The 27,011-nt window shown below is 46.4% G+C and overlaps 2 protein-coding genes and 1 long non-coding RNA gene across 7 annotated transcripts; 1 reads left to right on the plus strand and 2 right to left on the minus strand.

Annotated features, from left to right (window-relative positions):
• Positions 1-486: 486 nt before the first annotated feature.
• On the minus strand, positions 487-18,675 carry DHX37 (DEAH-box helicase 37). The gene is made up of 27 exons (XM_087754870.1): positions 18,500-18,675; positions 17,625-17,794; positions 16,432-16,544; positions 14,941-15,268; positions 14,071-14,219; positions 13,180-13,272; positions 12,592-12,688; positions 12,130-12,243; positions 11,313-11,414; positions 10,691-10,805; positions 10,265-10,360; positions 9,571-9,647; positions 8,685-8,823; positions 8,348-8,424; positions 7,527-7,759; positions 6,968-7,079; positions 6,276-6,382; positions 5,693-5,881; positions 5,440-5,564; positions 5,045-5,161; positions 4,749-4,921; positions 4,239-4,353; positions 3,664-3,801; positions 3,218-3,312; positions 2,682-2,755; positions 1,574-1,671; positions 487-884 (listed from the first exon to the last, which is right to left on the minus strand). Exons 1-27 carry the CDS (start codon positions 18,603-18,605, stop codon positions 802-804), a joined length of 3,435 nt encoding a protein of 1,144 aa, XP_087610996.1. The 5' UTR covers positions 18,606-18,675; the 3' UTR covers positions 487-801.
• A 209-nt stretch (positions 18,676-18,884) lies between these two features.
• BRI3BP (BRI3 binding protein) lies at positions 18,885-25,337 on the minus strand. Of its 5 annotated transcripts, XR_015704145.1 has the most exons (5): positions 25,108-25,337; positions 24,101-24,203; positions 23,002-23,509; positions 21,101-21,145; positions 18,885-21,008 (listed from the first exon to the last, which is right to left on the minus strand). XR_015704145.1 is itself a non-coding variant. In XM_087754871.1 (3 exons), the coding sequence occupies exons 1-3, from the start codon at positions 25,297-25,299 to the stop codon at positions 23,091-23,093; spliced, it is 714 nt and encodes a 237-aa protein (XP_087610997.1). In that variant the 5' UTR covers positions 25,300-25,337; the 3' UTR covers positions 18,885-23,090. The 5 variants fall into 5 exon arrangements, 1 of the variants encoding a protein (XP_087610997.1); XR_015704144.1 differs by lacking the exon at positions 21,101-21,145 and having other exon boundaries at positions 18,885-21,072; XR_015704142.1 differs by having other exon boundaries at positions 18,885-21,145.
• LOC148056076 (uncharacterized) lies at positions 23,302-25,101 on the plus strand. Its single transcript, XR_015704146.1, has 3 exons — positions 23,302-23,421; positions 23,883-24,018; positions 24,595-25,101. It is a non-coding gene; the product is annotated as an uncharacterized LOC148056076 (long non-coding RNA).
• Positions 25,338-27,011: the final 1,674 nt, after the last annotated feature.

Raw genomic sequence — 27,011 nt, forward strand, 5'->3', positions numbered from 1 at the left:
ATGCCTAAACCAGTGTTGATAGCACACGGGTATTGTGGCTGTTGCTGAGCAGTGCTTGCACAGCATCAGGGCTTTCTCTTTTCCCCCCTCTGCTCCCCCCATGAATAGCCCAGGGCTGAGGGGACACGAGCAGGACACCGGACCGGAGCTGGCCAAAGGGACAGTCCATGCCGTGTAAGGTCATGCTCGGATACCAGCTGGTCAGCGTGTGGGAGGCAGCCTTTGCATCATTTGGATTTTTTCTTCTTTTTCTTCCCTTCACTAATTAAACTAATCTCAACTCCCACGTTTGCGCTTCCCGTCTGCCAGAGGGACGGGGAGCGAGGGGGTGGCTGCGTGCTGCGGAGCTGCGGCCCGGGGTCCACCCACCACGAGGACCAAAGGTTCGGTCTGCGTTTGGGTCTGCAGTCACACATCAGGAAGAGTCCACAAAGGCCTGGAATTCTGCTTATTGCAGCATCCCACAGAGTAAACATTTCTCCCATCCAAAGCAAGAACTATACATATTTATTATAGTCCATATGACTAATATAGTCCAAAGAGAAACTCAAAAAACCCAATCTGTAAAATACAATGGATAAAATTATCCAAACATTAATATTGCAAAATACCAGCAAAACAGCTGGTAGGGCTTCTGAGAACACAGAGGGCTTCCCAGAAAACCAGAGTAACACCTAGTTCACTTACAAAAAGGTACCGCTAGCAGTTAGCAAGTCCATCTGTGTCATCAGATTTCCAAGGAAACCCAAGCTTTCGTAACATCTTGGAGAAAAGGAGTCCCCCAAGAACCCGCTGGGCACTTCACAGTGCTACCGGTGGCCACTTCTTGGCAAGATCATCATGCATAGCTTCAGGGATCCACTGACAATAGGCTGCCAGCAAATCTGGAACAAAAGAGGGGAGCGATTAGAGGGCTATGGGAGTCAGGGACCGGAGCGGTTCTGCTGGTAAGACAAGGTCCTGCGGCATCACCCTGCTGGCAGGCAGGCTGGGGAACGAAGGCCCCTCTCCTGCTGAGAGCGAGAACCAACTTGCTCCCATCGCTGGGAGAGTGTTCAAGCTCGGACATCTGCATGCAGATACGCAAGTATCAAAAGGGTGGGTGGGTGGAAGCCATCGCTGCAATCCCATCTGGAGGAGTTTTAATTTTTTTTATTAATCCTTGCTGCTGCATCTGTAAAAGAACTCGCGCAGTCTGGTACCTCGAATAGCCTGGTATATAGAACAAAATCCATTTTACCTGGCAAAGAATTTCTCCTGTATCCACTGACAGTACCATCATAGTCTAGTTTTTCAAAAGCACAAACCAAACATTTTAACTGTGGTTAGAACTAAAGAAAAAAACCATCTTAAAATACAAAGAAATGTTGCTTTCTAAAGTACAGGAAACTCCAGTTCTTCACAACAACCAAACACAGAGCATTGTTGTTTCTGGTAAGAAAATAGCAAATATTTGGAGCACATCAAGTGAAACGGTCCAGTTTTTAAATTATAATTCAAAATGCCACCTGTGCCTGAGGTACAACAAAGTCTGCACTGACATGACTAATAACTAAGCAAGCAGGACACTTACATTTAGGATTTTTCTTCCATGCAGCCAGTAAAGCATCGCGATTGTCACAATTTTCTGCAACTAGAGCCTGCAGGAGGGACTCTGTCCTGGGCTGAAGTCTAAATGAGTAAATAAAATGGTGCGATAAAACAATGTTCAGAAGTCTAAATCAGTAAATAAAATGGTGCAATAAAACAATGTTCATTACCAAAGTGTCACAGCATTCAGCTTACCTTTCTGAATTCATGTTCTTAATATTTTTAAAAGGCTAAATATAAGTGTAGAAATACATGACCTCTGGATACAGAGACATGTCATTGGCTCAAGAAAGTTCACGAGAAGCAGCTTGTTCCCCCCCCACACAACTTTTTGTTGTTAAAAGTAGCAGCAGGTTGCTTTTGTTGCTGACAGCGTGAAGTTGTCTGCTATCCAGCCGCACAGCACACAGTAAAGCAAAAAGGAATCCACAGGTCCCATGCGGGACTCTGAATTGACTAAAAAAGGAAAATACTGTATAATTGCGGGACCCTCAGATAACACTCTGTGACATCAGTCACTTTTAACAAAGTCTTTCATAATCGTTGCATCTATCAACTCCATGAAAACTCACAGAAAACTCAGAGGAAGGTTATTGTGGTAAACAAGAGAGGACGCGGGGGGACGGCAAGGGAAGCAATAGCTGGCAGTCCTTTTGAGGGTCACAGTTCCTTAAATGTAATCAAAACCACAAGTAAAACATGGTCTGCTGGAAATATGTTTTTGAAAAGAAATAAAGACAGTATAATTGACCAAACTGCAAAGAAAAGCAAGGGAAGTAATAGTGCTCATCTGACAGCTTCTTACATGTGCGAGCAATTTATCTGTAGGGAGCAGCCCACGGAGGTCAGCGTGACCAGCGGGCTGCTGTGTGCTTCCACACTGCCCTTACAATAGCCCAGTTCTCTTGAGACACAATTTTTCTTGGTACGAAAACTCATTTTCCTCTCCCTGCCGCTACAGCCTAGATCACTATCTAAAACACCCTTCCCAGCATTGAATTTTTTTTTTTTTTTAATTTTTACTTTTTTTTAAAGGAAGTTACAAGTGTTTGATGAAGACAACAAACTTAAGTTTGTTTTTAACAACTTACTTGGACCATGTCTTCAGCATTATGAGAGGACTGGACAGCAGACACCGGCTATAACAGCTCAACTTTTCAATGACCTGGAAGATTTGTTATAACAAGTGTATCATGAACAAGGTAAATTAATTGTTCTGTGGAGACAATCACCAATGAACTTGGACTGCCACAGATTTCCATCCCATACCCTCTATTACCATCTCTCTCCCATCCATGTCTCCATACCAGTCTTGTCCTGACTGACTTGCTAGATGACTCCTGTGTCTCAGAACAGACACAGACATGAGCTATAGCTTTTTTCCTTTGCAAAAACAGGACTTAAATTTGGGGGTCTCTTTCACCCAAATGTTGATTTTCATGCCATTTTGTATTTTAAACACTTCTTCCCCACCCCACCAACTGCAGCAAACTCCTCCAGCCACCAGCAAGTTATGAGGAATGGGCACACGCACAAAGAAAGAAGCCACAAGGCTCATCTCCCCCAGGAACTGGGCTAAAAACTTATTGCTAATGTCAAGGAGGTAACGCGGCTGAAACACACTTACCTTTCCCTCAAGCAGGAACCTGGCAAAGTATCTGTAGCGATCAATACCTTCTGGGTAATCAACTTCCACAGCAGGGAGCTGCCAGCTAACTCGATCTGGAAAGAAAGACCACACCAAGTCTCCTAAACGCTCGAAGAGGAGGGTAAATTACCAAGGGAGATGTGACAACACGAGTGCTAGCAGAAGTGGAGAGGATACTGCCAGCACCCAGCCAGCCTTGCTCCCTAACAGGGGGAGCAGATGGGCATAAAATGGCCACGCCAATGCGAAGACGCTGATCTTTAAATGCTGCAAATCCCATGGAGCTACGCTATTAAGCTCTATGAACAGTCCAAGCTGAGCTTGATCTTTTGGGTCTGCTGACAGTCTGGTTAAAAGCAGCACTGCAGTAACTATCATGGAGCTCTCGGACAAAACTACCGAGTGACGCCTTTCATGACACTTACAAAAGACACTTGGCCTGTGACATCGAATTCGGCCCGTTTCAGGGCAGTACGATGGAGGAGGATTTTCCAGAGGCTTCCCAAAGTGGCAGTACGGCGGCAACAGGGCAGGAATCCACTCGGGTTCGACTGCGGACACACCTTAGGAAGGGAAAACACACACCTGAGCGCAGGCTTGCTGCCGGGAGCTGCTGCTCGCTAGCAGTCCCATGAGTAAAGCACATGGTCAGGATCTCATCTCCGCAGGTCTACTTGTATCTCATTTTTCAAGTCAACTGTACAGATGGACATTCTTTTGTTTGGAGACCAGCAATAGGTAAGTGTTGCTGACAGGGATGATGCAGAGCAGCGATTTCAGAAGCTGAGCTTTGCTCCAGCCCATTCTGCTAGAGGAAGAATAAACCAGGCCAATTCTTCCTGTGGTCCAGATCTAGAAACTATAAGGATCCGAATCTCAGGAGGCACCACCACTCTGTAAGGAGAGCACTCAATCACTGCAGCAAGGGAAACGTTCTGCTAAGGCATTTCTGAATCCCTCACCATACCTGCAGAACAAGTAGGGACCGCAGCAGTCTCACCTTTCATATACAGTTTCGTAGTCTCAACAATTTCTTGATAAACCACAAACTCTGGGAGTTGTTTGAAGAGGACTGAGCTTGGATGGATGAACACTGGGTCGTCCAGAAGAGCAGTCTTTAAGAAAGCACAGAGGATGGAAGCAGAGTAAGATGAGACTGGCAATCCAATTTCTTGATTGCATCTAATTTCAGTCTCTCTCAGATGGACGTTTATATGGTTTCCTTAAGTGATGGAGGTTTTTAATAACCCTGTAATTTTCTGCTTCACCTTCTCTGGAGACATCAAGCACTTTGCAAGACGGACTAATACTACTTCTTAGCTCTTTTATAACAATTCCTCTGCGAGGACTGGGAAATTGCAACACTGGAAACTTAAATTCTATGCAGAGAAGTTGTAAAAAGCCAGCACGTGCAGCCCCAACGCTGTATCCAGCCAGAAGCCCAGGCTTTGCGCAGGAGTGGCTGTCTGCCACACAGGGAAGAGGAACTTGGTCAAATCAAGCTATTTACCTTGTAGGCATTTTTCCACTTGTCATCCAGAAGCTCTTCTGCCTGAACCCTTCGGGCAACGTGATCCCCCAGCCCTGCCAGCACAATCTGTCTCAAGTAAGTTGCTTGAGCTTCTGTTGGGGGCTTCATCTTTGGATCAACATAGAGGCCAGCATCAGTGCAGACTGAGTTCACTGCAGGGAAAAAAAGGTGAGTTAAGATTCAATATAAAAAAAAAGGTTGCAACAAACAGCCCAGTTGATTTGTCACCCCTCAAAAGAGAACAAAGATGGCAATTCCTCTCAAAACCCACTCACCCGCTGTTGTCAGCTGCCCCCTCAAGCGCCTGATTTCCAGCATGGCTTTGTATCGGAGCCCATTTTCTTCACAGAATTTACGGGTACACCCGGCATATTCACAGGCCCCGACTGCTCCTGGAAGTGAACAGTCAGGTGGAGAAAACGACTCGGCTGATCAGTTCTCCTAATTAAACTAACCGCGGGACAGTACCGTCATGGTTGACACTTGCATATCACTCATGGTTAGCCTGGGACACTGGCAGGCTGCCCAGAGAACAGCCTAGAAAATACACTGCTGGGCTTAGTCCTACAGCACAAGGATGCCTTTGGCTGTGTAAAGCTGAGAGCTCAGGGTGACAGGGGGAGGAACAGAACGGAAGTTAACAGCACAGGGAAATCGCTGTCTGTGATACCTAACATCACCATGAGGTCTCCTAGCTTTTGCATCGGTCCCTGCCCAGCCCAGATCTTTTGCATCTGTAAAAGCCTTGCTTTCTTCCCCTTCAGTTTCACCGTCTCTTCCTCACTTACTGCTGGCCTAAAAGAAACATAAAACAGCATAAATGAGCATCATGCTTACACGCAGAGGGGCCTCAACGTAAGAGAGGCATCAGCTGTGACAAGGTGATGCATCCTGTAAATAGGATGTCAGGCTAACTCACTCACCTGTCAAACTCTTCAAAAAGCTCCCGGACGGTCATTGCAGACACGATGGTAATGGTGTACGGCAGGCAGTCGTGCTGCCTGCTTAACGCCAACATCTTCGCATAGCGGGGGGCTACAGGAAAAGTGGCCATTATTCTGCCCAGAGGACTAATAGGGCAACTCAGCTTTGCTGCCAGCTGCTGCTTCAGCCTGGGGGAGGAAGAGAAAAGTCATGTAATGAAGTAACTTCTGCATTAGAACACGTCTGTGTTTCTGGTTTTGGCAGCCCAATTAATTTGATGTGTTTTCTCAGATTTTGTAACGTGCTGGTCTCAAAGGCTGGGGGAAAGATTCCTCTTCCTCACGCGGCTCCCACCTGCTCCGCATGGCACACTCCTAGCCCAGTCTTTCCCTGCCCAAACACGCCCAGGGCCAGTAAGACACACACAGGTGAACCAGAGACTGTTAAAACGACACCAGTCTCTGTACGAAAGCACGCCCTCAGATGTGAGGGCTGAGATGGAAAAGCAGGCGGGAGGACACAATGTCCACTGGCTCGATAACTGGTGCCAAGAGAAAATTTGTGGGGGACCACAGACGTTACCTTCCTGTCATAGGGGGTTCCTTCAAGGCACCCAGGGCTATCAGCAACTCCTCAGCTGCTGCAAGTGCTTCTGTTGGAGGTGGTGTTGGGAACGGGAAGTTGATTACCTACGGACACCAAGAGAAAATGCCTCTCAGTATATTATTGACACAGCTCCCACTGAAAAACAGAGTCTGAATGCAGTAAAAAGTCTGGAAGGGAGTGAAACCCTCCCATCTGGTTACATATATCAAAGAAAAACATTTAGGATGTTTGCCTGGAGTGAGAGGAAAGGACATATAATGGGAGGAAACGCTTAGAACAAAAACATTGGGAAACAGGAATAGCAGCGTCACCCTTAGCTGCCACTGACTCCAGGCACCGCCTAGGGCAGGCTGCTTTAAGCTCTACGTACTGTGCTTTCTGCAAGTGCTCAAGTATCTCCAAAACACAACCCCTGTTTGGACAGGGGTTTTTTTTTCACTACTAAAAATATAAGAAAGCTCTTATTACCTGAACAAACACGTCTGTTAAGGCCTGGTGGGACTGCAGCTTCTGCAATTTGCAGAACCAAAATCAAGTCCCGGGATCCTAATTTCTAACACAAGGCACAGCCTCAAGCAATGACAATAAAACACATCTGTGTTTGTTTCTGGCTCCTAGGCGCAACCACTTTAATAAGTGTTATGGTACAAAGCCAATTTACACCTCACCTTTTCTATATTTAAAGCCTTCATTTGCAGAATCAAGTCTTCTACCGGTCGCTTTGTTATTTCTGGAGCAGAAAATTTCTCAAAGTCCATGAAGACTGCTGAAGAGTATAACCTAGTGGACCAGAAGTGCTGCTTAGAGACTTAAAAGAAATCTTAACTCAAAAGATACACATGAAAAATTGGCAAGATTTAGAAAAAGGCAGTTGTGGGTACTAGTTACGTAGCCATGTAATTATTTACATGGTTGGGGCATACTGCCTTATTCACAGAATGTTGACTTGGCTTGGAGTGGAATCCATGCTAATCTAGCCACCAAAATAAGGGTTGTCAGCAAGAGAAAGGCCCCTGAGAAGCCAAACCGTCAAACCAACATCACCAGTGACAGTTCGTGTTTGGCTTCACCTCTCCTATTTGAATGAAGAGCTAACAAAACCAAAATGTTTCAAGCACCATTAGGTCCTTGTGAAAGGGGCAGCAGGACTAGGGAAGCTGTCAAATTCACACTGACACTCGTTGGGCTTTTTATTTCTCCTAGCCCTCTCCACGGCAGGCAGCTAACCTGTAACAGTGCCCTGGTTCCGTCCGGCCAGCCCGACCTGCCCGCTGGTTAGCTGAAGCTTGGGATATCCAGGTGACTCTGAAAGACGAAACCCCAGTAATTTTGTCGTAGAAACGTTTCTTGACCTTTCCACAGTCAACCACATATTTGATGCCCGGGATGGTAAGCGATGTTTCGGCCACATTGGTGGCTACAACACACAGTCTCGTGCCAGGAGGAGGAGGACTGAATACCTACAAGAAACAGATGGACGTGTGAAATGCATTGCCAACAACGGAAAAAAGACAGGCAGTCAACTTGGATGGGTTGCAAAGGGACGACTGTATACAGCATTACAGGTGAAACCCAAGAGTGAGACCAAAGACTTAACTCTCTGTCTCCAGCTCCGGAGCTCTCTGTCCAGCTCAGTTAATCCCTCAGAAACACCCACAGGGGCTCCAGGTGGAGCAGCCCCCAGCGTTGAGTCATATTTAGGCATACTGCTGCCGCCTCCGAAGCCCAAGAGGGAATGCAAGAATTTGTAAGAACTACTTGCTGGCAGTGGGATCCTGACGTGCCTCGTGGCCGTGACTAAATTTACCACGCTGCAGGACTGTCGCTTTTCATCTCTCCCAACTGGCTGAACTGGCACATCAGGAAGATCCCAGCCCAAGCAAGGCCTGCTCCGATCCCATCCCAACTTGCCCATTGGGGCATTCAAGTTTGCCCACTGATGGATAGTCCAAGATGGAAATTTTAACTCACAAAGCACATGTGACTTTAGACAATGATCACACATATCTATAAGGATTATTTACTCATTGTGGCAACAAATCCTTTACCTTCGCTTGTTTCTCTGGTGCTAGTAAAGAATAGAGCGGGAGCACATAGAGTGGAAGGGACGAATCGGATTTCTCATCTGTGAAGAAACAAAACTATATTCTTAAATACGTGGTAAGTCAGCTTCCAGGCTTAGCCCCAACAATGTCTTCGCAAACACCACTTCATTTAAAACCAGCAAAGTATTTGGTACAAAGCTGAAGCTGGAAAATCTTAATAGCTTTTCCATGACACAGGTCTGATGTGCTATCACACCAGTTTAGCAAAGGACAACTAGCCTATGCCACACATTTCACAGGTGACAGGAGATATGGAATTTTTATTTCATAAGCGTCAAACCTTCTTCCGAGTCTCCATCTCCTAAATCAAGGTCGATATCGGACCCTGCAATATCATCATCAGTTTCAGCATCTCTGTCTTCATCTCCTTCATCCACTGGTACAACAGAGTAATTGTCCAGATCAATTTTGGGGAGTGTCTGAGAAAGACAGGAAAAGCGACCACAGAGCATTAAGGGGGGACACAAACAGCACTTTTTATTGCTTTGAAAGCAAATCTGAGCACTTACTCCAAACGTTTGTTGACCTGAAGGTAACAGAGGGATTGAGAGACTTCATTTGTATTTCAAGGCTGAGGTTCAGCATTTGGTAACTGAGAGAGTCAGGGGGGGATAACTCAAGTATTTTAAACATCATTTTGTGACAAGCCAAGCTTCTTCACTTGGAGGATAGTGGTAAAGGGCAAAATTTCTTTAATTCAGGCCCCTTCAGCTACCAGGTTCCAATATCAGTGGACAGTGCATCTATAACATCAAGATCTCCTGCTAACAAAGCGCACGTAGGACTTGGGCCGAAGCCAAACGCTACCCTTCGTCACAGATGCATCTGTCCCACTTCAGGTAACAAACAGCGAGATGAGGAGCAGCCCCAGAGCCAGCGAGTCTGGAACTCCTTCCGTTAAAGTTTTAATGGTCAGTACTCAGCCAAAATCAATCTCCTGCCCCTAATATCCAGGGACACACTTCAGCACTCTGCTGCTCATAATGCAGCAGTTACAAGTGTAAGCAGTATTACTGGATTTCCTGAAGAGGACATATGTAGGCTACAAAGCTTCATGCAAATCTAAAACAGCCCGGTGAGAAACACAGCTACCCAGGAGTGCTGTTTTGCAGGGAGGTACCTGCTCCTTCCCGTCTCTTGGAGGAATTCTAGCCATCACACATTACCATAACTTTCTTCCGCTTCCTTGATTTCTTAAATTTTCTGATTTCCTCCACTGATTCTTCTTTGTCATCATCTCCTCCTACAAAAACAGCCGGAGAAATTAGTTAGCTGAGCACACTTTCCTCTCGGAAAAGGTAGTGGGAAGAGTCTGGTCCCACTCCCATCTTTTTGGGGATTCAAAAAGTGTCACAGTTTCAAAGAAGCAAATAGCCACATTGAAGGCAGAGGGGACAGGGACAACACACAAGTTTAACGTTACAATTCCATTTAGGAACCACACAAAGGATCAACACCAGCACACACAGCAACTGTATGCCTTGAGGTTTAGGAGACGATTAGCTGAGCTGTATTAGAATTTGACTTTCTAGAGTCATCTTGGTAAATTCCACTATCCTGAAAATAAACAGTCTCCAACAAGCAGCAGCATTTCCACTTTAATTCACAACCAACAGAGTAAGTCAAGAAATGCAATGGATTCTGGGGAATTGGAAGCATCATACACGTAAACCTTTTCCTCAAACTCAAAACAGCACAAACTTAATAATCAGACATCAAAATCATCCACAATGAGCCCTTTCCCCAACCCTTGTTTTGGGGTTTTTTTTAAATAAAAGCTCTTACTTTTAGATGCAAAGCAAGCTCACTTCTCAGTGGGATAGATTCAAAGTTTAACAGTCCTTTATTCTATAGCAATACCTGCAGTGCTGTTTTTTTGGTAGGGAAAGGCTTTCCTTAGCCTTCTACAGAGCGAGTGAACTTCTGCCTGGCCTGTTAAAAACACCAAAATCCCACCTGCAAGAGAAGAAATCACTCTCAACCTCAGCATAGATATTTCACCTTGCAAAGCTTCAGACCTCAATAAAAGACAGGTCAAATATGCTGTGAAGTAACAAGGAGGAACAGGGTGTTTGCATCTGTCTTCTATGACTCCTTGAAGAAGCATGCAATGCTATGATTTAATTGAAGGGTAATTTTCACAAGAAAAACCTTCTAAGTAAAAGTACACGACACACCATTGCAGTCCCATGTTTAACTTACAAAAATAAAACGAATAAAACAACCCAGAAAACTTTACACATGTTAAGTGTGAAGAATTTGAGAGGTTCTCAGCAGTGACCTTACCTGAGGGCAACATTCGATGGATTTTACAGACCTTCCTGAAGGACTCCCCACTGTAGTCATCTAGGGGGGTTTTCTTGTTAAAATGAACGGTTACAGGGAATTGCCTCGCATCTACCTAGAGAGGAAATACAAAACAGGGTTTGTTTGCTGTTGTAATTCCAGCACAATCACTGCAGCTTTCCTGGGAGGACTAGAAAAGCTCACCCTGTATTTCTGTTCAGCTTTTGGTTTTGGTGACCTACGAAACACTGGACCCACAGAAGTTATCAGGGTTGTCTATCCTGAACACCACAAAACCAAGCTAGAAACCAAATCTTTTCTCTCTTTCAGATCATCAACTTGGATTGAGGCTTTCTAGTTCTCCTGAACTGTAACTTCCCGTCCTTCAAGATAATCAGATTCTGCCAGGGCAGTTTCCTGATAAAAGTGGAAAGAAAAATACCAAGTCCCAGAAAAAAAACAGTCTAAACAAAATAACTATTTTTAAATTGATATCTGAAAGATTTCAGCACCAACTGGGAAGATTAGAGTGCCCCTATTTTTTTAATTCATTTTATAAAGGAAGCCCTCACTGTATTTCAGCCGTTACATCTGACGCAGATCCCAGTGAGGAGAACGGTACCTGAATAACCGGAGGTTTAACAGAAAACAGCCTGCTGTTATCAGTGAAATCTTCAACGCGAAGCGTAGCCGACATGACGATCAGCTTCAGCGGCAGCCCCTTCTGCAGGGACACAAACATGTTATTCTCTGCCTAGAAGCATGGGGCAGTTAAGCTAACCCAGAGCTATCAGCAGGACTGGATACAAGTCTCTGCACCAAAGCACTCAAAATCAACAAAAGCACTGTGTCAAGTGCAGAAGATACACACAGCTTTAAATGTGTGTCTTAAAATACACAAAACCCACGCCGGCAATCCTGATGCTGATGTTGACCTGCCTCTAAACCACTGCATTCTCTCTCCGTCTCTCCGACATCCCTAAGTAAAACGGAAACAGATGCGAAGCACTGCCCTACAGTCCACCAGCCCCCAGCATCAGTCAGGACCAAACGCTTCAGGATGTCAGCCCCGAAACGTCTCCTCCAAAGCACTGCTGCTGGCGGCTTATTCCAGTGCAACAGTAAGCATCTTGCTTTCTTAGCATCGGCTCATTTTAATTTACATGTGTGTCGTGGAGCTGTAAGTCTAAAATTAGTTGGATATTGACTGAAAAATTATCTGTTCGTACTGATATGTACGATTTTTCCCCTTTTTGTAGGCTCTCTGCTTCTTCAATCATACAGAAAGACATACACGTTATCCGAGTATTACTCCATGGTTTCCATCAGATTTCCATCAACTTTCCTATCAGAGTCCCTCCTCACACAGAGCATCTTCATGTCTAACATCCCCCTCCCCAGCACACCTCCATCGAATACAGAAATACTGCTTCCCTTACCTTTTCACGAAGAGGCACAATGCGAGACAAGAGGCCTATCAAGATATCTGTGTACATACTCCTTTCGTGGGCTTCATCAATAATAATGACTTTGTACTTCGAAAGCAGAAAGTCCTGAGAAGAGAGATCAATTTCACCACGTGAAACCTCACCCAAGGCCATCCTTAAGTCAAGACAACCTATGGCTACACAAACACTGACCCCGCAGAGTTTAACGCATTTACCCTACACAAAGCAGCCCAGTTCCTGAGACTCTCTTCCTCGCTCTCATTTTACATGGCAAAATAACCTAACGTTTAGGGACTTGGGCAGGAATATAAAGGGTTGAGGTAAAATGCATCTCTGGTGCTGAAAGGGATTTTGCTTTGAAAGGCTGGCAACAAATCCACACAAAGCAACTGGCCTCTCTTCCTAGCTACACAAAACACTTTCCTTTTTATAACACTGAGGACAGCAACTTACCTTCTGAATTTCTTTCAGCAGCACACCGTCTGTCATGAACTTGATTTGTGTTTCATCTGTAACATTGCCTTCGTATCGGATTTGATATGAAACCACCCTGTGAGGAAACACCAGGATAGCCACAAGAAAAAGCATTGGGGGAAACAAAAAAAATTCACGTTCAGACCAGGAGGCAGCCTTCAGCCTGACTAAATTAAGACTTGATGCCAAGACAAGACAAAAAGCACACCATCAGCTCCCCACAGCCTAGCACACACAAAGTGGTAGAAGCTGGAATATACAGCAACATCACTTTGAATTATTTCACTGTTATGGGACGCTCTGTCACACAGAGACAAACTAGGACCGCTTCCCACGCACCATCTCCACAAAGCTCTCTCTAAAAAGTAACTTACAACCATTAGTAGCAACAAATCTGCGTATGCTTTTTTTAATAGACAGCCCCACAGAAGAGTTTATAAGTAACTTTCCCACAGTTCTTCGCCAAAGGCTGAACAGGCAACATGCAAGTCTCGATTTCAGTCTATCACAACACAGAGCATCTCAGCGTTATCTTCCTAGCAAGGTCTCAGCTTTGTTTCTCCTCACCTGTGTGACAAGTTCATTTCCTTAGCGACCCGCTGGGACATGGACACTGCAGCCACACGCCGAGGCTCGGTGATCCCAATAGTACCATTTGAACTAAAGGGGTGAAGGAAAGAAAAGGAGGGGTTGTTTCATTGCTTGTTTTAAAGAGAGAAACACTTAGAAAGATGACAACAGGATTTCTGCACAATGGTTCTGAATTAAGTAGCACCACTCACACAGTATCACTTTTAGAAGAAAAAGACAGAAAGGAAGCCTTGGGATTACCCTTCTATTATAGGTGTATTGATCTGAAGATGCATGTATCACAGGAATTTTTTCCCCAAACACTGCCTCTGTAATTCCAGCTCGCTGAACGCCAGCCCCCTGGACATCCCTCCAGCAACGGGGTCCGTTTCAGAAGAAACTCGGGCTGGGGCGGCAGCAGCGCAGAAGCTGGATGCACCTTGATGCAGCTCGCAAGAAGCATCTTATGAGGTGCCCAAGCTTACAAACATTACCAGTAGCGCCGGAGGAGCCACAGCTATTTTCAAAGATGTTCTTAAGGAATATGCACATTTTCTTGCAAAGGTAAAAACAAACCTCTGTAAGCAGAGGTTAAACTATGCGAGATGGGCAGGCAATAAAGCCCCTCTGTGAATAATAAGCTGGTGACTTTGAAGAAAATTTTTACTTTAGAGGTTTCAAAAGATTGCTTACATGGAGAGATTTTTGCAAGTCAGTTTTATTCCCTTCAGATTTTTTAAAAGCCCATTCAACATGGCCACTACCACTGCACAGAAAAGACCAGGTTCAGTTCAGCCGTATCAGAAGAAAAGAAACAAAATCACAAGTGACTGAGCTCAGCGTGAATTCTTGTAATTACATTTGCTGCAAATAAAAGACGACTCATACCTGGTATAGCCAGCTTCGTAAAGAAACTGAGGTACTTGTGTGGTTTTACCGCTTCCCGTCTCTCCGCATATGATGACAATGGGATTCTCACTAATGGCTTCCATGATTACTTGCTCTTCAGCAAGGATTGGAAGCTTTAGTCTTGCTTCCTAAATAATATAAACCACATATTTTAGTTGCACTGGTTTGTCTCTCGCTCCCTTTTTGTTTTCCCCAGGCTTGAAAACTGTTACTTTCCTCAGATTATAAAACCCACAAAAAGGAATTCTGCGAGCTCTGTGGCTTGAAAAGCTCTAACCAGCTACTATCACGCCAGCATGTCCAAGGAGGAGAGTCATCGGAACAGCTTCCCAGAAAGCAGCTAGCAAACCCTGCGCTTTAACTTGTGAAACTTCAAAATTCCTTGAGTTTGTTAATATAGCACTTTGAGCAAAAAATCATTTCACAACTCTGTCTCGTCTGGTCAGACACACGCAGAGCTTTTCCCGTTTCTACAGAACGCCCTACCTACAGCAAATGCGATAAAACTGCCCTGCCTAAGACACAGCATAACGGGGAGCTAAAAGTGACTTCATAAGGTTTTCCACCGAAGAATGATAAAAGACTGCTATCGATTCTATATTTAAAACTAGAGACAAATACTTACATCCTAAAACAAAACTAGTTTTCCTTCTGCTAGATTAGACAGCTTAAAGCTCAGAAATATACACGTACAACTTGCCAGAACAGGGATGCTAAGTGCACGCTGCTGCATGCAGTACTAGCAAGCGACACAAGGGAATGCTGTAGTGTCCGCAGTGACCGAATCCGATGGAAGATACCACAACCTCCAACCCCTTAATAAGCACTGTACTGTGCACAGAGCCTCACCTGAATCTCGGGAGACCTGTCCACTGGAATGAAAACCGCAGGCTTGCAAGACGGTTTGTTGGAGGCTGTCTGGCAAACAGGCGCGCTAGGACGAGCCGGCGGCTGGTTAGCCACTGCCTTCTGCACGCCTTCCTCTGGCTTTGCAGCAGCATTCAAATCACTGGCTGAGGACTTTTCGATTTCTTGTTTCTGCTCTTCCTTCTCCTCCTCAGAGCTACTGGGTTCTTCCTCAGGCTCCAATTCGGAATCTGAGCTGTGCCTTCTCTTGTTTGCACCGCTGATGCTCCTGATGTTTTCAGGTACAGCAGTCCCTGGCTCCTGTATCACCCTAGAACAAAACATCAACACGTGAACCACATTTCAGTCAATGTTCTCCAGGGCCCCGCGCCAGACACCTCTTCCACACAAACCAGAAAAGTCCTGTCACCTGTGGGAGTAAATGAGACAGTGTTTGACTTTGACGAGATGCAGCTGTGCCCTTGAGGCTTGTTGCAAACAGGTTTGCAAGAATGCAGCTGTGCCCTTGAGGCTTGTTGCAAACAGGTTTGCAAGAATGCAGCTGTGCCCTTGAGGCTTGTTACAAACAAGTTTGCGAAACTGAGAGGCAGCAAAATAAGGATGTGATTAGATACGTTCCTGAAAGAGAAAAGTCGCGTGCACCAACTTGAAGAACTAATAAGCAGCGCTGAAGACATGTGTGAACGCAAGGCAGTAACCAATGAAATAAGTTTTGCTTGCTCGTGGACACTAGATCATATTATAGAAGGGATAGATTGTAAAACAAAGCGTCTTCGCCTGAACTCATAGGCGGAGTCCGTGATTAATTGCCACAGTCACCAACAGTCACTGCCTGAGCCTGAACCCAGGTTTTACTCAAATGGGGAAAACTTCTACACCTTGGGTGTAGCGCAGCGCCAGAAGGGGTTACCCAGAGAGGCTACCCCAGTTCTCCAAGGATCTCCATTCTTGGAGGTTTTCACAACTCTGCTAGGTAAAGCCTCGCCTGACCTGACTGCTAGACTCTTATCTAAGCACACTCTATACTGGTATTTATTAATTTCTTTAGAAGACATCTTTGCGGTTTAATTTATTTCGGTTTCTGCTAAATGCAGCTCTTGATAAATCCAGTAACTAAGGACCGCATCAATCGATGCTTTCCAACACAAGAAAAAAGTAAATGTTTATCCATCAATTATGTAGTTTAGCATAATTTGAAACAGTATGCAGATCCAGTTGTCACCCGCCTCGCCCCTTACCAAAGGGACGACCAAGTTATTTTAACTAACATCCTCTCAAGAGGATGTCAAACAAGAAAATAACTACTATGTTATCAGATGAAAATAGAAAATTACTTAAATCAATCCATTCTGAAGAACCTGTACGCAGTGAGACGAAAAAAAAAATACATCATGCAAAAAAAGCTATATGAAGGTTGCCAAGTTTTCAACCACAGCGATAAACCAGAATGGTTCCTTCCAAATAACGCTTTACCTTTTTGTCTGGTACATGCGCTCCCCAATACCCAGTTTGGAAGTAGTGTACAGAAGCTTCATTTCTGCCTCAGAAGCTTGGACCTCATTCAGCTTGCTCAGCAACTCCGCTCGCTATTTGGGAAAAACAACCAAAATCAGTGTTAGTTTTCACCAGGAAATAATTTCATTTCAAGATTTGCGCTTGAGTTTTAAGGAGTGTGCTCCAGCACATCTTGCCGTAAAGTTGTAAAGACGCTCCTGCTGCTATGTGGTCAGTCCTCCCCGATAAAGATTTCACCCCTGCACTAGAGCAAAACCAGAAGAAACGTGGACTTGACCCTTCATCGCTGCAATGAAAAGCTCAGCTGCACCCTTCAAACAACAGCGAAGAAAATGGATTTGAACCAAAATGGTGGAGCGAGGACTGGAGCAACGGAAGCCTCCCTTCGACTCCCTCGTGTGGGACGCAGTGCTGGCAGGAGGTCAGACTGCCACCAAAAAAAGAGTCCGTTTGTCAAAGCTATTATTCAGACACTAAAATGAACAGGAATTTTGCCTGGAAAGCTTTTACAAAGACAGAAAAGCTGTATTTGCATGCAGAAAATAGACAAGAGTTGGAAATAAATAACTCGGAAGCACCAGCAGTAGCAGAGTTAGGGGCGCACCAAGCTTTGCATTTTGCAGCAGGACAAAGCTTCTCACACAATCTGTAAGAATGCTTTTAAAGTACAACATCATTTTCTCTGCTAGCGACGTACTTCCCAACACGTGTCTACTCGGTCAGGGTCAAAGAGAGAATGGGAACCAGGACCCAGAAACGACGCGTTCCTGCAACGCCTGCTCCGGCGAGGGGGCAGGGAATGCTTTTCCCCACTAGAGTTACACTCAAGAAAGAGTCCACGGGCGGCAGCACGTTTTTGCCGCAACACCCAGAAAAGGGATGGCCAACGCCGTTGTAACATAAACTCTTAAGCTACAGCATCTGCGCGTCCTTGAGACGCCCCGGCCAGTTCACGCCCCGCCGCCGGCGGGCACTGCGGCGCGGCCACCCCACCTCCAGCTCCTCACGCCAGCAACGCGATTGCATCACGGACCAGGGACTGCCAGAGCCACCGCGCAAGGGGAACCGCGGCAGACGCTTATTAACACCAACCTTGTCCATACGCTGACATCAAGTTAATTTTCGCCTTTTACCAACAAGCAGCAACGTACCTGTTTTTTCTTTTCCTTCTGCTCTAAGACTTTCTGCAGGTTTTTCTTCTGTTTCTTGCTCAGGGGTTTCTTCTGTTGTTGCACAACACAGGCGACTTTCTTCTTCTTTGCTTTTTTTGCTGGCAGGACCAGGGCGTTACTTCCATCGATTCCCTTCAGCGTTGCTTCATCTGAAAGCAGCGGTTGGGTTATTCACCTGTGCCAGGCGGACTATTTTCAGCACAGCGTTAACAGCAAACCACGCTAGATTTAGCTGTTTTAAACAAACACAACCCTCGCCCCCAGCTAAAAAAAAAAAAACCCACATCATCAGCAAGGGCAAAAGACCACGGGGACTCGATGACCCTGGGCTTACCATCGCCACGAGGGTCATTTTCCCTGATTTACGCAACAACGCTATGAATTTTTTGCTTTTTTTAGTTCCCCCGGGTGGGGGGCAGGGGCGCAGCCCAGGACAGGGCGGCCCGGGGTGCCCCCCCCGCCTCCTCCCCCTCGCACGAGTGGTTCTTAACACTAAAAGCCCGCATTACTAGAGTTCCAATAGTAAAAACAGTAAAATAAACGTGGGTTTTTAAAAGTAACGCTTGAGAACAGAAACGTTAACCATATTTTTAATAGCTGATTTAATAAAGAATTGCTTAAATGCGGTAATTGCTTTAACAGAGCGATTAATGCACAGCCTGTAAGGTACTTTTAAATAACAATTTTAATGCTTCCGATGAAAGTATAAGAAAAAGATAGGAAAAATAACTCTAATCTCAGCGGCTCTGCGGTCACGCTGCAGCGTTAAGAGCCCGAGCCTGCCGTAACGAACGTAAGGCCTAGGAAGGGGCCGGTGACCCGGCACACGGCCTCCGGGCCGGGGCCCGCCGCACCTCCCAGCTCCAGCGGCAGCTCCGGCAGCTCGGCGGCGGGCGGAGGCGCGGCGGGGCCCTGCTGCAGCCGGGCCTTCCAGTTGTGCCCGCGGCGCGACCGGCCCATGGCGGCGATGGCGGCGGGAGGGGAGCGGAGCGGCGCGGCCCCGGCCACTTCCGCCACTTCCGGGCGGCGCGCGGTCTCGCGAGAAGGGGGCGGGGCGCGGCGGCGTGCGCAGGCGCGGGGCGGGGCTGAGGCTACGCGGCTACGCCCCGGGCCGAGCGGGGACGGCGCCGGGTGCGGACCCTGCCCCGGGCCCCGACCCTGCCCCGGGCCCCGGCCCCCGCACAACCCAGCCGTGCCCGGCCGGACGGTCCGAAATAGAAGGCGTTGCTCCGGGCAAAGTCTCGGTAAACATTTATTTATTTTAAGCCTTGTCACAATACCATAGTTGATTTGTGAAACTGGTCTACAAATATTGAACTACGTCGTACATGGACTGGGTGGTCGGATAAGTAATAAATAAAGGCATGTGTAGCTCTGTAAAAAATAAGTCTGATATATTTGTAACTACTTAACAATATCATCAGTAGAATCTAACATTTCCCTATGGATCCTATGTCAAAAGTATACATACGTCGTTTCTTCAGACCAAATTACTTTTTACATAAGCACAGTTGTACAAACTTAAACACTACAATCCCGAAATCCGATGTACAAAACAGGCTGCGAAATCACCCACGTCGGTGCCCGTAACGCGTGCTACCACAGCGAACAGAACTTGTGATGATAAGGAGAAGATCAGTTTTTAAATGTGCTGTCATCACAGTTCGATGGAATCATCCAAAAGGTTAAAATACATGCGGGTACGATAAAACCTTTTATTTTTCCGACCCAGACGAAGAGAACTTATGGTCATTTACATCATTAGCTGCCAAATACAGATCAGTAGGTGAGGCAAATCACACTTAAACACTTCTACGCCACCGAAGAGCTAAGATTGATACTGGTCTATTTTCCACACGAACTACGCAACAAGCCTTTAAAAGCACATCACGACTGAAGGACGCACTAAGCACAGCACTGAGTTACACCAGATTGCGTACGCGGTACTCTGACACCCAAAACCACTTTGAGAAGCGCTACATTCCCGATACGACAGGCCGGCTATCTATAGGCGAGGCGCGTACTTCCGAAGAAATCGCTACCCAAGTCACTTTTGCAAAAATGTGAACGTCTTGAAAATACTACAGTAGGTTCAGACACTGGGTCTTAAGGTCCGAAGTTTAAAACACTTGAGCGCCTACCGGAATTTGTGACAGCGGGCAGCCTGAAGCCCGGCCCGAGCGGGGACGTCAGCCGCTCCGCAGGGTGACGCTTCAGGCGGCTGCCGCACGCGGGAAGGCCCACGCGGAGGAACCGTTCGGGACCAGCAGCCGCTGGCGGAGAGGACGGAGCGGGGCATTCCCACGCCCCTGCACCCGGGCAACCCGCGCCGCTTCCCAGCGGCTTGCGGCCGGCGGGAGGCAGCGGGACGCGGACCGTCCGGGGAGCGCAGAGACGCTGCGGCCGCCTGCGACGAGGCCGCCCAGCCGTCGGAGCAAAGGCTGGGAGCTGCGAGAGCTGGGGCTCGTTCCCGTTTCTGCCACCGACTCGGGCCAAGTCCGTCGCGTTCTGCGTCTCGGGCGACAGGGCGATACCTGCACGTCCCTGCGAACTCGTCCGAGACGCTCCTAGCGACGGCAGTACAAAAGCCGCGCAACCACTGCCACTGGAACGAGTTCTAAAAAACAGCAAAAACCTCGACGGATCGGCTAGATGAGTCGGTATGGAAAAGATTTGGAAAAGGTATTTACAAAAGTTGAAAGAGATTAAATACAATACCACATTCATGTCCCAAAAGCGCTTTCACTACAGTGCATGTTTAAAAATACAGAGCATTTTTTAAGTATATATATATCTATATATATCTCGAAGATTAGATTGTGCTTTAAAAAAAATCATTACTTCTGAATTTGACTAACGTGAAAACTGAGCGCTGGGAAAAATACTGATTAAAAATATCCGACTTTATATATACCGCTTTTCACATAACATTTTGCTATACATGGGATGCAAGTAAATATAAAAATACTTTTTTTCAAGCAGCGGGGTGATCAAAATTAAGAGTATTAATATAGGAGGGCTGATTTTACAAAACTAAGATAAATTATTAGAGCGAGACAGGGAGAAACTATAATCCAAATTAACTTTTATATAGCATTTTAAAAGAAATCTTTATCATAGACAACTCTTAATATATAAACGATTCGGTATTTTTAACTTCAACATTAAATATAGATGACGTAAAATACAATCTATGCAAAACTGACTCATGCAGACGGTCCTGCTGAAGCCAACGGAGCCGCTCACGCGAGCGAGGTTTGCAGACTTTGGTCCTCGGGCCTCAAATTTAGCAAAACGCGTAAAGACCTGGCGAGCTTTGCTCATCAACTCCTAAGCTCCAGCTTGGCGTCTCAGCCCGGTCCTCTGTGCGCAACAGTAGGGAAAAGTGAGTTTACAGGGAAGACTCCGTAATACTGTGGAAAATGAGCTGTAAGAGGGAATATACGGCAACTTACATTTTCAGCTTGACGAAGCGGCCTATTTGTTGCCATAGTACTCATCTGTTCACGGGAAAGATTTTAAGTTATGAAAAGGAGTTACTTCGCAACTCTAAACGCCTGTCTCTTGAAAAATGGGGTGCAGGGGGATATACAGGTGACATAAAAAATTAAAACGGATTACAACAGTGCCAACTGCATATGAACTTCAACTGTGTTGAACTTAAGTGATCACAGTTTGGAGCAAAGGCCATTAACATGGATTTTTAAAATAATCCCTCGTGTAAACGTCACATACAGGCCCAAAGAGGTTAGGCAAGTAACGCACACTTTAAGAAGAGTATTAAACTTCAGCATAAAGAGAAAAAATAAATTCACCCCGCAGTTACATTCAGTTAAGCGTCACACCCGACCAAAGCTCTGCCCAACGAAAGAAGCAGCCGCAGACCAAGTGCCAGGCTGCGCTCAGCTGCCCCTGGCCAGTCGCGCCGGAGCCGGCGCTCGCAGGCGAAGGACCGGCACGCGGATCACCTACGCGTATTTGCTCCCCTCCCTTTTCAGCCGGTCCCTATCGCAGACCAATTTTTGTTCCACTTTTTTTCTTTCCTTGTTCGGTTAGGTATTATTATGGAATATGTAGTTCTTCAGCTGCGGTCCATTTTACCTCTTGTGGTATTGATCCTGTGCTCATCACTACGGTTTAGATGCTTCCCCTCCATCCCCCATTTCTGTCCTCGAACGCTATAGGCTACCAAGTTAAACCACCTACCCGACTTTCTTCCCTGAGGTTACCTTTGTTTCAATGCATTTCGGCAAACCTTACAAAGCCAGTGGCAGTCTACCAAGCTACTTAATCCTAAGGTTACAAATACATAGACTCCTTCAAAATAAAATTGCTTCAAAGCTCCTCCGTCACTTTGAAACACGGCTGTTTAATACACCCTTCTCATAAGGTGACTCGCTTTCCCCAAAACTCAGTAGAGCGAGGACACGGACTCCGAGCAAAAAGCTCCTATAAAACTATTACAATTTTAGAAAAAAATCCAGATCTTCCTGAAGATAATTTATTGCCGCTTATTGGTCCTGAGAAAGCTTTAAGCAACAATACATTTGCAAGTGGTTTAACTGCTGCCTTTTTTGAGAAAGCACGTGGGTCCTGAGATTAAAAATCATGTTTTACTCTACGCGCTTACGCTTGGAAAATGCTTCACTGTGAAGATCAAATATGAATTACAATTTGCCACGCTACATCTCCTCCCTTTGTGTCAATTAATTAAAACAGATTTCCTTTCAACACCAAATTAAAGTTCTGGAGATGAAATGCAATGAAGGAATGCCACACGTGCACTTCTCAATTCCTCATATCGGACCGGCATTTAAGGACTTCAAATTTATGGAATCTTCCTTCTCTCTCATGACCCACCTCCTACTAAAAGCTATGGTGTGAATTTTTTGGCCTGGATACCAGAAAATTCCTCATCTGATACTCTATGAAAGGCAACTTCAAGGCAACGAAATAAGCCAACAATAAAACAAAAACATTTGCAACTTTTGAAAAAAAAAAAAAAAAAATGCGGACCCACAGCAGTTACTTCTCAATGGAAGTGTTTGGTAGCTTGAGATTTTTTTTTTCTTTTTAGCTTTTCAAGTGTCAAATTTGCATATGTTTAGCTCAATTTCAATATTTGAAAGACTACTCAATTTGCTTTTATAAAAACTTTACAAAAGATGTTTTTAAATGCTTGTAAAAGTAAGCGTTTGTCTACTGAGAAAATTCTAGTACTGGATAAAACTCTGAATATACAGCTGAATTTTTTAAATGTTTTTTTTTTCCCCCTACAAGTATAATGGCTGAGTGTATAATCTAGACAAATTAGTCTTACACATGATGAAAAGTTATAACTTTGCACACTTTTTACCATGTGATGTTTTGTTGCTTTGTAACTTCGAACGAGACAGTGCTTAGGAATTTTCTAGAGCTGGTGTACAGTGGTCTATAGGGGTTGGTTCATTGGTCACTGCCTCTGTCCAGGTTTTCAATCACCCTCGAAAGACGTATGTTCAGGAGTCTGATCTGACTATCCAGGTGGTCCATCTTCTCCTCGAGGCTGCTGTTGCTGTTTCTTCTCCAGTAAAATCCAACCGGCCCTGTCATGAAGTAGACTGCTACAACAAAGCAGAGAGGCAGGACTGCGTGCTCCGGGTCACCTTCATACTTCTGGAGGATGTAGACGCACGAGAGAGTGAAAAGGGCAACCCTCGCAATCCAGAAAAAGCGACCGAACAGCATGTGCAGGAGATAGAAGAAGAATCCAAGGAAGAGAGATAAAAACCAATAGGCAAGTAAAATGGCACCAATCAGCAGAAGAGCACGGGTTGGGTTGTTGGCAATTGCCGCTGGGCTGAAATAATGAGTCAAGTTGGAGGCTGAAAAACAAAGGAAAATTTACAGAGCGTTAACGAGTGCATGCCAAAGTGATAAGGGTAAAAATGCAAGCCCAGCTTCAAAGGGCCAGGCAGTGGGGTCACGGCTGTGTTTTCTAAGGGAAGGGGTAAAGCTAGTTCATCCATTTCTGGACTGACCTTTTTCAAATCACTGGCTCAGCTCCAATCATGCAATTGAATTAATCCCTTTAAAGCAGAAGTGCTAAAGGTTCTTTAAAGACAAACTACTGTAAGGCCTAAGGTCGAAGTTCATACTGAGGCTAAAGACCCTGCTTTGTAAAGGTTATATATAACTTTATATATATATATATCTATATATATATAAACCAACCGTGACTTGTAATGCGTTTTACAGACCTCCTGTAGATGCATATCCAGAAACGGAATGGCTGGTTTTAGTCCTCTTGTTTGAAGGTACTAATAGCAAAATCAAAGCCATGTGAGGCGGCTGGAGGTACCACTGATGGATGTTTAATGCAGCGTGATAAAATGTAATTATTTCCCACTCGGCCTATGCTTGTAAACATTGATACAGGCTGATATAGTTCAAGAGTTAACAGGCATCACACTTACCATCAATTCCAAGAACATCTAACAAATCAGTCCATATTCTCCAGAATGTGTCCATTAATATATCCACCCCATTCACAAACCTCTCTGTCAACCTTGAGAAAAACTGAGACATGAAATTGAAAATTAAAAAAAAAAAAAAATCCTCAATTCCATAAACACACTTTGAGACTTAGCAGTCATCAGCAGAATTCTAAATTCATTAAACAAGAATTGCAGGCTATTTTGAAGTCCCCAAGGAAAAAAAAATTTAATTCTGTAAGTGTTTTTTCACTACTTATTGCAATTGCCCTCATTCTGGTTTTTTTTTGGCATGTAAATGTCTATGTTGACAGGATTTAAAAACGCACTTTATTAGCTTTACCATTGTTCTGAAGTGTAAAGAAAACACTGTTACTAGCAATGGAGGTTGGTAAAGCAAACCAGAGAATTAGTTTTATCGAGCAACTGAGAGATGTCCCCAGCATCACCTCCGAATGTCTCAAATGCATTTACAGGTCAATTTAACGGTATTATTTCTTCCTGCTGGCTGAGGAGAGAAGGAACAGGGGAATGTATGGGTCCGTCTGCCTGCATGCCTTATTTCCTGCAAGTTCCTATGCGGCCCCGCAAGCACAGGATGCTCTGGGGATGCAGACAGACCGTATTTCAGTTGGAGGGCTCCTCACCGACAGCGCTCTGCCCTGGCCGCCTCCCCCACCTACAAAAATTCTTATTTAGATACGTCTTTTATTAATATTTTTTGCAGTTTGCTCCACGTCAAGCCTCGCGTCCCGTTTTTCCTTCCCAAAGCGACGCTCCAGCCGTTCCGCCGCCTCGCCCGCAGCCGGGCTCGCACAGGCCGCCGCGGGTCCGGTGCCGAGCAGCGGCCCGGGGGTGAGGGGAGCGGCCTCCCGCGGGGCTCTGCCTCACAGAACCGCCCGGTCACCCCCGGGAGCAACGGCGCGGGGAAAGGGCGCGAAGGGAAAGGAAGCGGAGGGTTCGTGGGGAGGAAGCGGCCGGCGCCTCACCTTCTGCAGGGCCCGCACATTGTCCTCGCCGAACAGGCCGCTGATCCCCTGGTAGAGACCGCTGGCGGCGCGGCGGAGGCTGTTTTGCTTCTCGGCTCCGCGGCTCCGGGCTGCCCAAGCCCCGGGTCCCGCCGTGCCGCCCAGCAGCAGGGCGAGGAGCAGCAGCAGCGCCGGCAGCCGCCCCGCCGCCATGGCCGCCCGCGCCAGGCAGCGCCGCGATTGTAGCGCCCCCTAGAGGCCGCGCCGAGAACTCCGCCGCCGGCCGGGGGGGGGCGCGGGGGGGGCGGGGCACTCGCAGAGTGCCCCGCCCCCCCGCCCCCCCCCCCCAATAACTTTATTAAAATCACAAAATAATAATTTAGGTTGCAATGAGGCAGCCGGTTTCCCTGCGCAGCCCACCCGAGCCAAAAAAAGTTCTTATGTCAATATAATGTCTTATCTTACACCAATATCCCTCTTGCAGCCCGACCCTGGGCGCGCTACGCCAGGCGCCATCTCGGAAGCGCCAAGCGGAAAGGACGGATCGCGTCCCTCGACCTGCTCTTGCTAACGCAGCCCGGGATGCCGTGGGGCTTCTTTGCCGAGTCGCGATCCATTCTCTTGGCCCCCAGATCCTCTCCTGAGGAGCGTTTAAATTATTCAGCTCTCTGCCCGCGCTCCCAAGACTCGCCACGATCTTTACGGAGAGCACGAGCTGCCTTTCCCGCCTGGGTGTCCCTCTCTGAGGAGATTCCCAGGCGCGATCCCCAAACGACAAAGGGAATATAGAAATCTAATGTCAAAAACCGGCATCTTTTCAGTACGCTATCAACTTCAGATCGAGGGAATCCGAAGGACTCTCGTGTCTTTGACCCTTGAGGAACCCTGACCCAGCCGCGCGTGCTGGAATTCAGCGCGCTCCGTGGCGCGACTCCCTCTTCTGACTGGTTTTATGTTGATCTTTCCTGAGGAACCAGGCCAACAAAAGACCGGTTGGGAAGTATAGATTAGCCAATGTTACCAGCCTCTTCGGGGTCGGGAAACCCAGCCGGGATGTTGGCAGAGCGCGGTAAGAATCCCCAGGAGATCGGAAAGCGCTTTATTGCCTTCAGAGCACGTTCGGATTCATCGTTAATAGACGAGACAGGAGCACAACGATGGCAACAGAAAAACCGATCCATACATTCCCACATCTGCCCACAGTTTGGGATCTCCGGGCTGAAAATTACAGGGCAGAGCTCTGCTTTTCCTGCCCCTTCCTGGGGAGCTCCCGCAGAGTCGGGGCGCCGCCGGTAGCTCTTCCAGCCACTGGAATAACTTGTAGGATCTCTTTCCGATGATGTGCCCTGTGTCCTTGGTGTTTAAACCTCCTGCCTGGGCCTAAGCCTGGTTGCTGAGTAGTCGAGTAGACATCCAGAATATAGACATCCTTGCTACGGCCTTTTTCACGGTTTTAGCCTGCCCAAACCACTTATTTTCACATTTAGCAGACCGGCCTAGACCTTTTAGCATTTATTTATGTTTGGCCCTGAGAGGGCTGGGCCCAGATCCAGGAAGGTACTTAGCATCTTACTCGATTTCAGTAGGATATAGCTTCTTTATAGATTTATAAATGGTGCTTTCGTTCTCTTTTAAGGCGGCCCCGAAACTGCTGCTATGTTAGTACCCGTGCCCATTCTGAAGCCTCTCGTACTCTTCCAGAACAGTTGGTAACTGAGGACGGGTATTTCTGAGGTTGCCTGCCCCACCGTCATGCCGTGCCCAGGCTCCCAGCACACGGCAAAGTGGCCGCTCCTGGGGCATTTCTTGCACGTAAAGAACCTCGCGGTACAAACCCACGACTGTCATGTAATTAACTGTCACGAGCGTTGTTTCCTGTGCCAGTTACGGTTCTTCGATGTGCTTCCAGTTGGCGTGGCCTTCTC

This window comes from Nipponia nippon, unplaced genomic scaffold (genome assembly GCF_047370975.1).
Source record: "Nipponia nippon isolate SJK-2023a ecotype South Korea unplaced genomic scaffold, ASM4737097v1 scaffold_18, whole genome shotgun sequence".
Taxonomy (NCBI): domain Eukaryota; kingdom Metazoa; phylum Chordata; class Aves; order Pelecaniformes; family Threskiornithidae; genus Nipponia; species Nipponia nippon.

Coding starts and splice junctions, on each gene's coding strand:
- BRI3BP (XM_087754871.1), bottom strand. CDS start 25,299: ATGGCGGCGGGGCGGCTGCCGGCGCTGCTGCTGCTCCTCGCCCTGCTG. Junction 24,204..25,107: donor ATGTGCGGGCCCTGCAGAAG/GTGAGGCGCCGG, acceptor TTCATGTCTCAG/TTTTTCTCAAGGTTGACAGA. Junction 23,510..24,100: donor AGATGTTCTTGGAATTGATG/GTAAGTGTGATG, acceptor TTTGTTTTTCAG/CCTCCAACTTGACTCATTAT.
- DHX37 (XM_087754870.1), bottom strand. CDS start 18,605: ATGGGCCGGTCGCGCCGCGGGCACAACTGGAAGGCCCGGCTGCAGCAG. Junction 15,269..16,431: donor CGCATGTACCAGACAAAAAG/GTAAAGCGTTAT, acceptor GTTTTGTTCTAG/GGTGATACAGGAGCCAGGGA. Junction 11,415..12,129: donor TTGTGCCTCTTCGTGAAAAG/GTAAGGGAAGCA, acceptor GTGTCCCTGCAG/AAGGGGCTGCCGCTGAAGCT.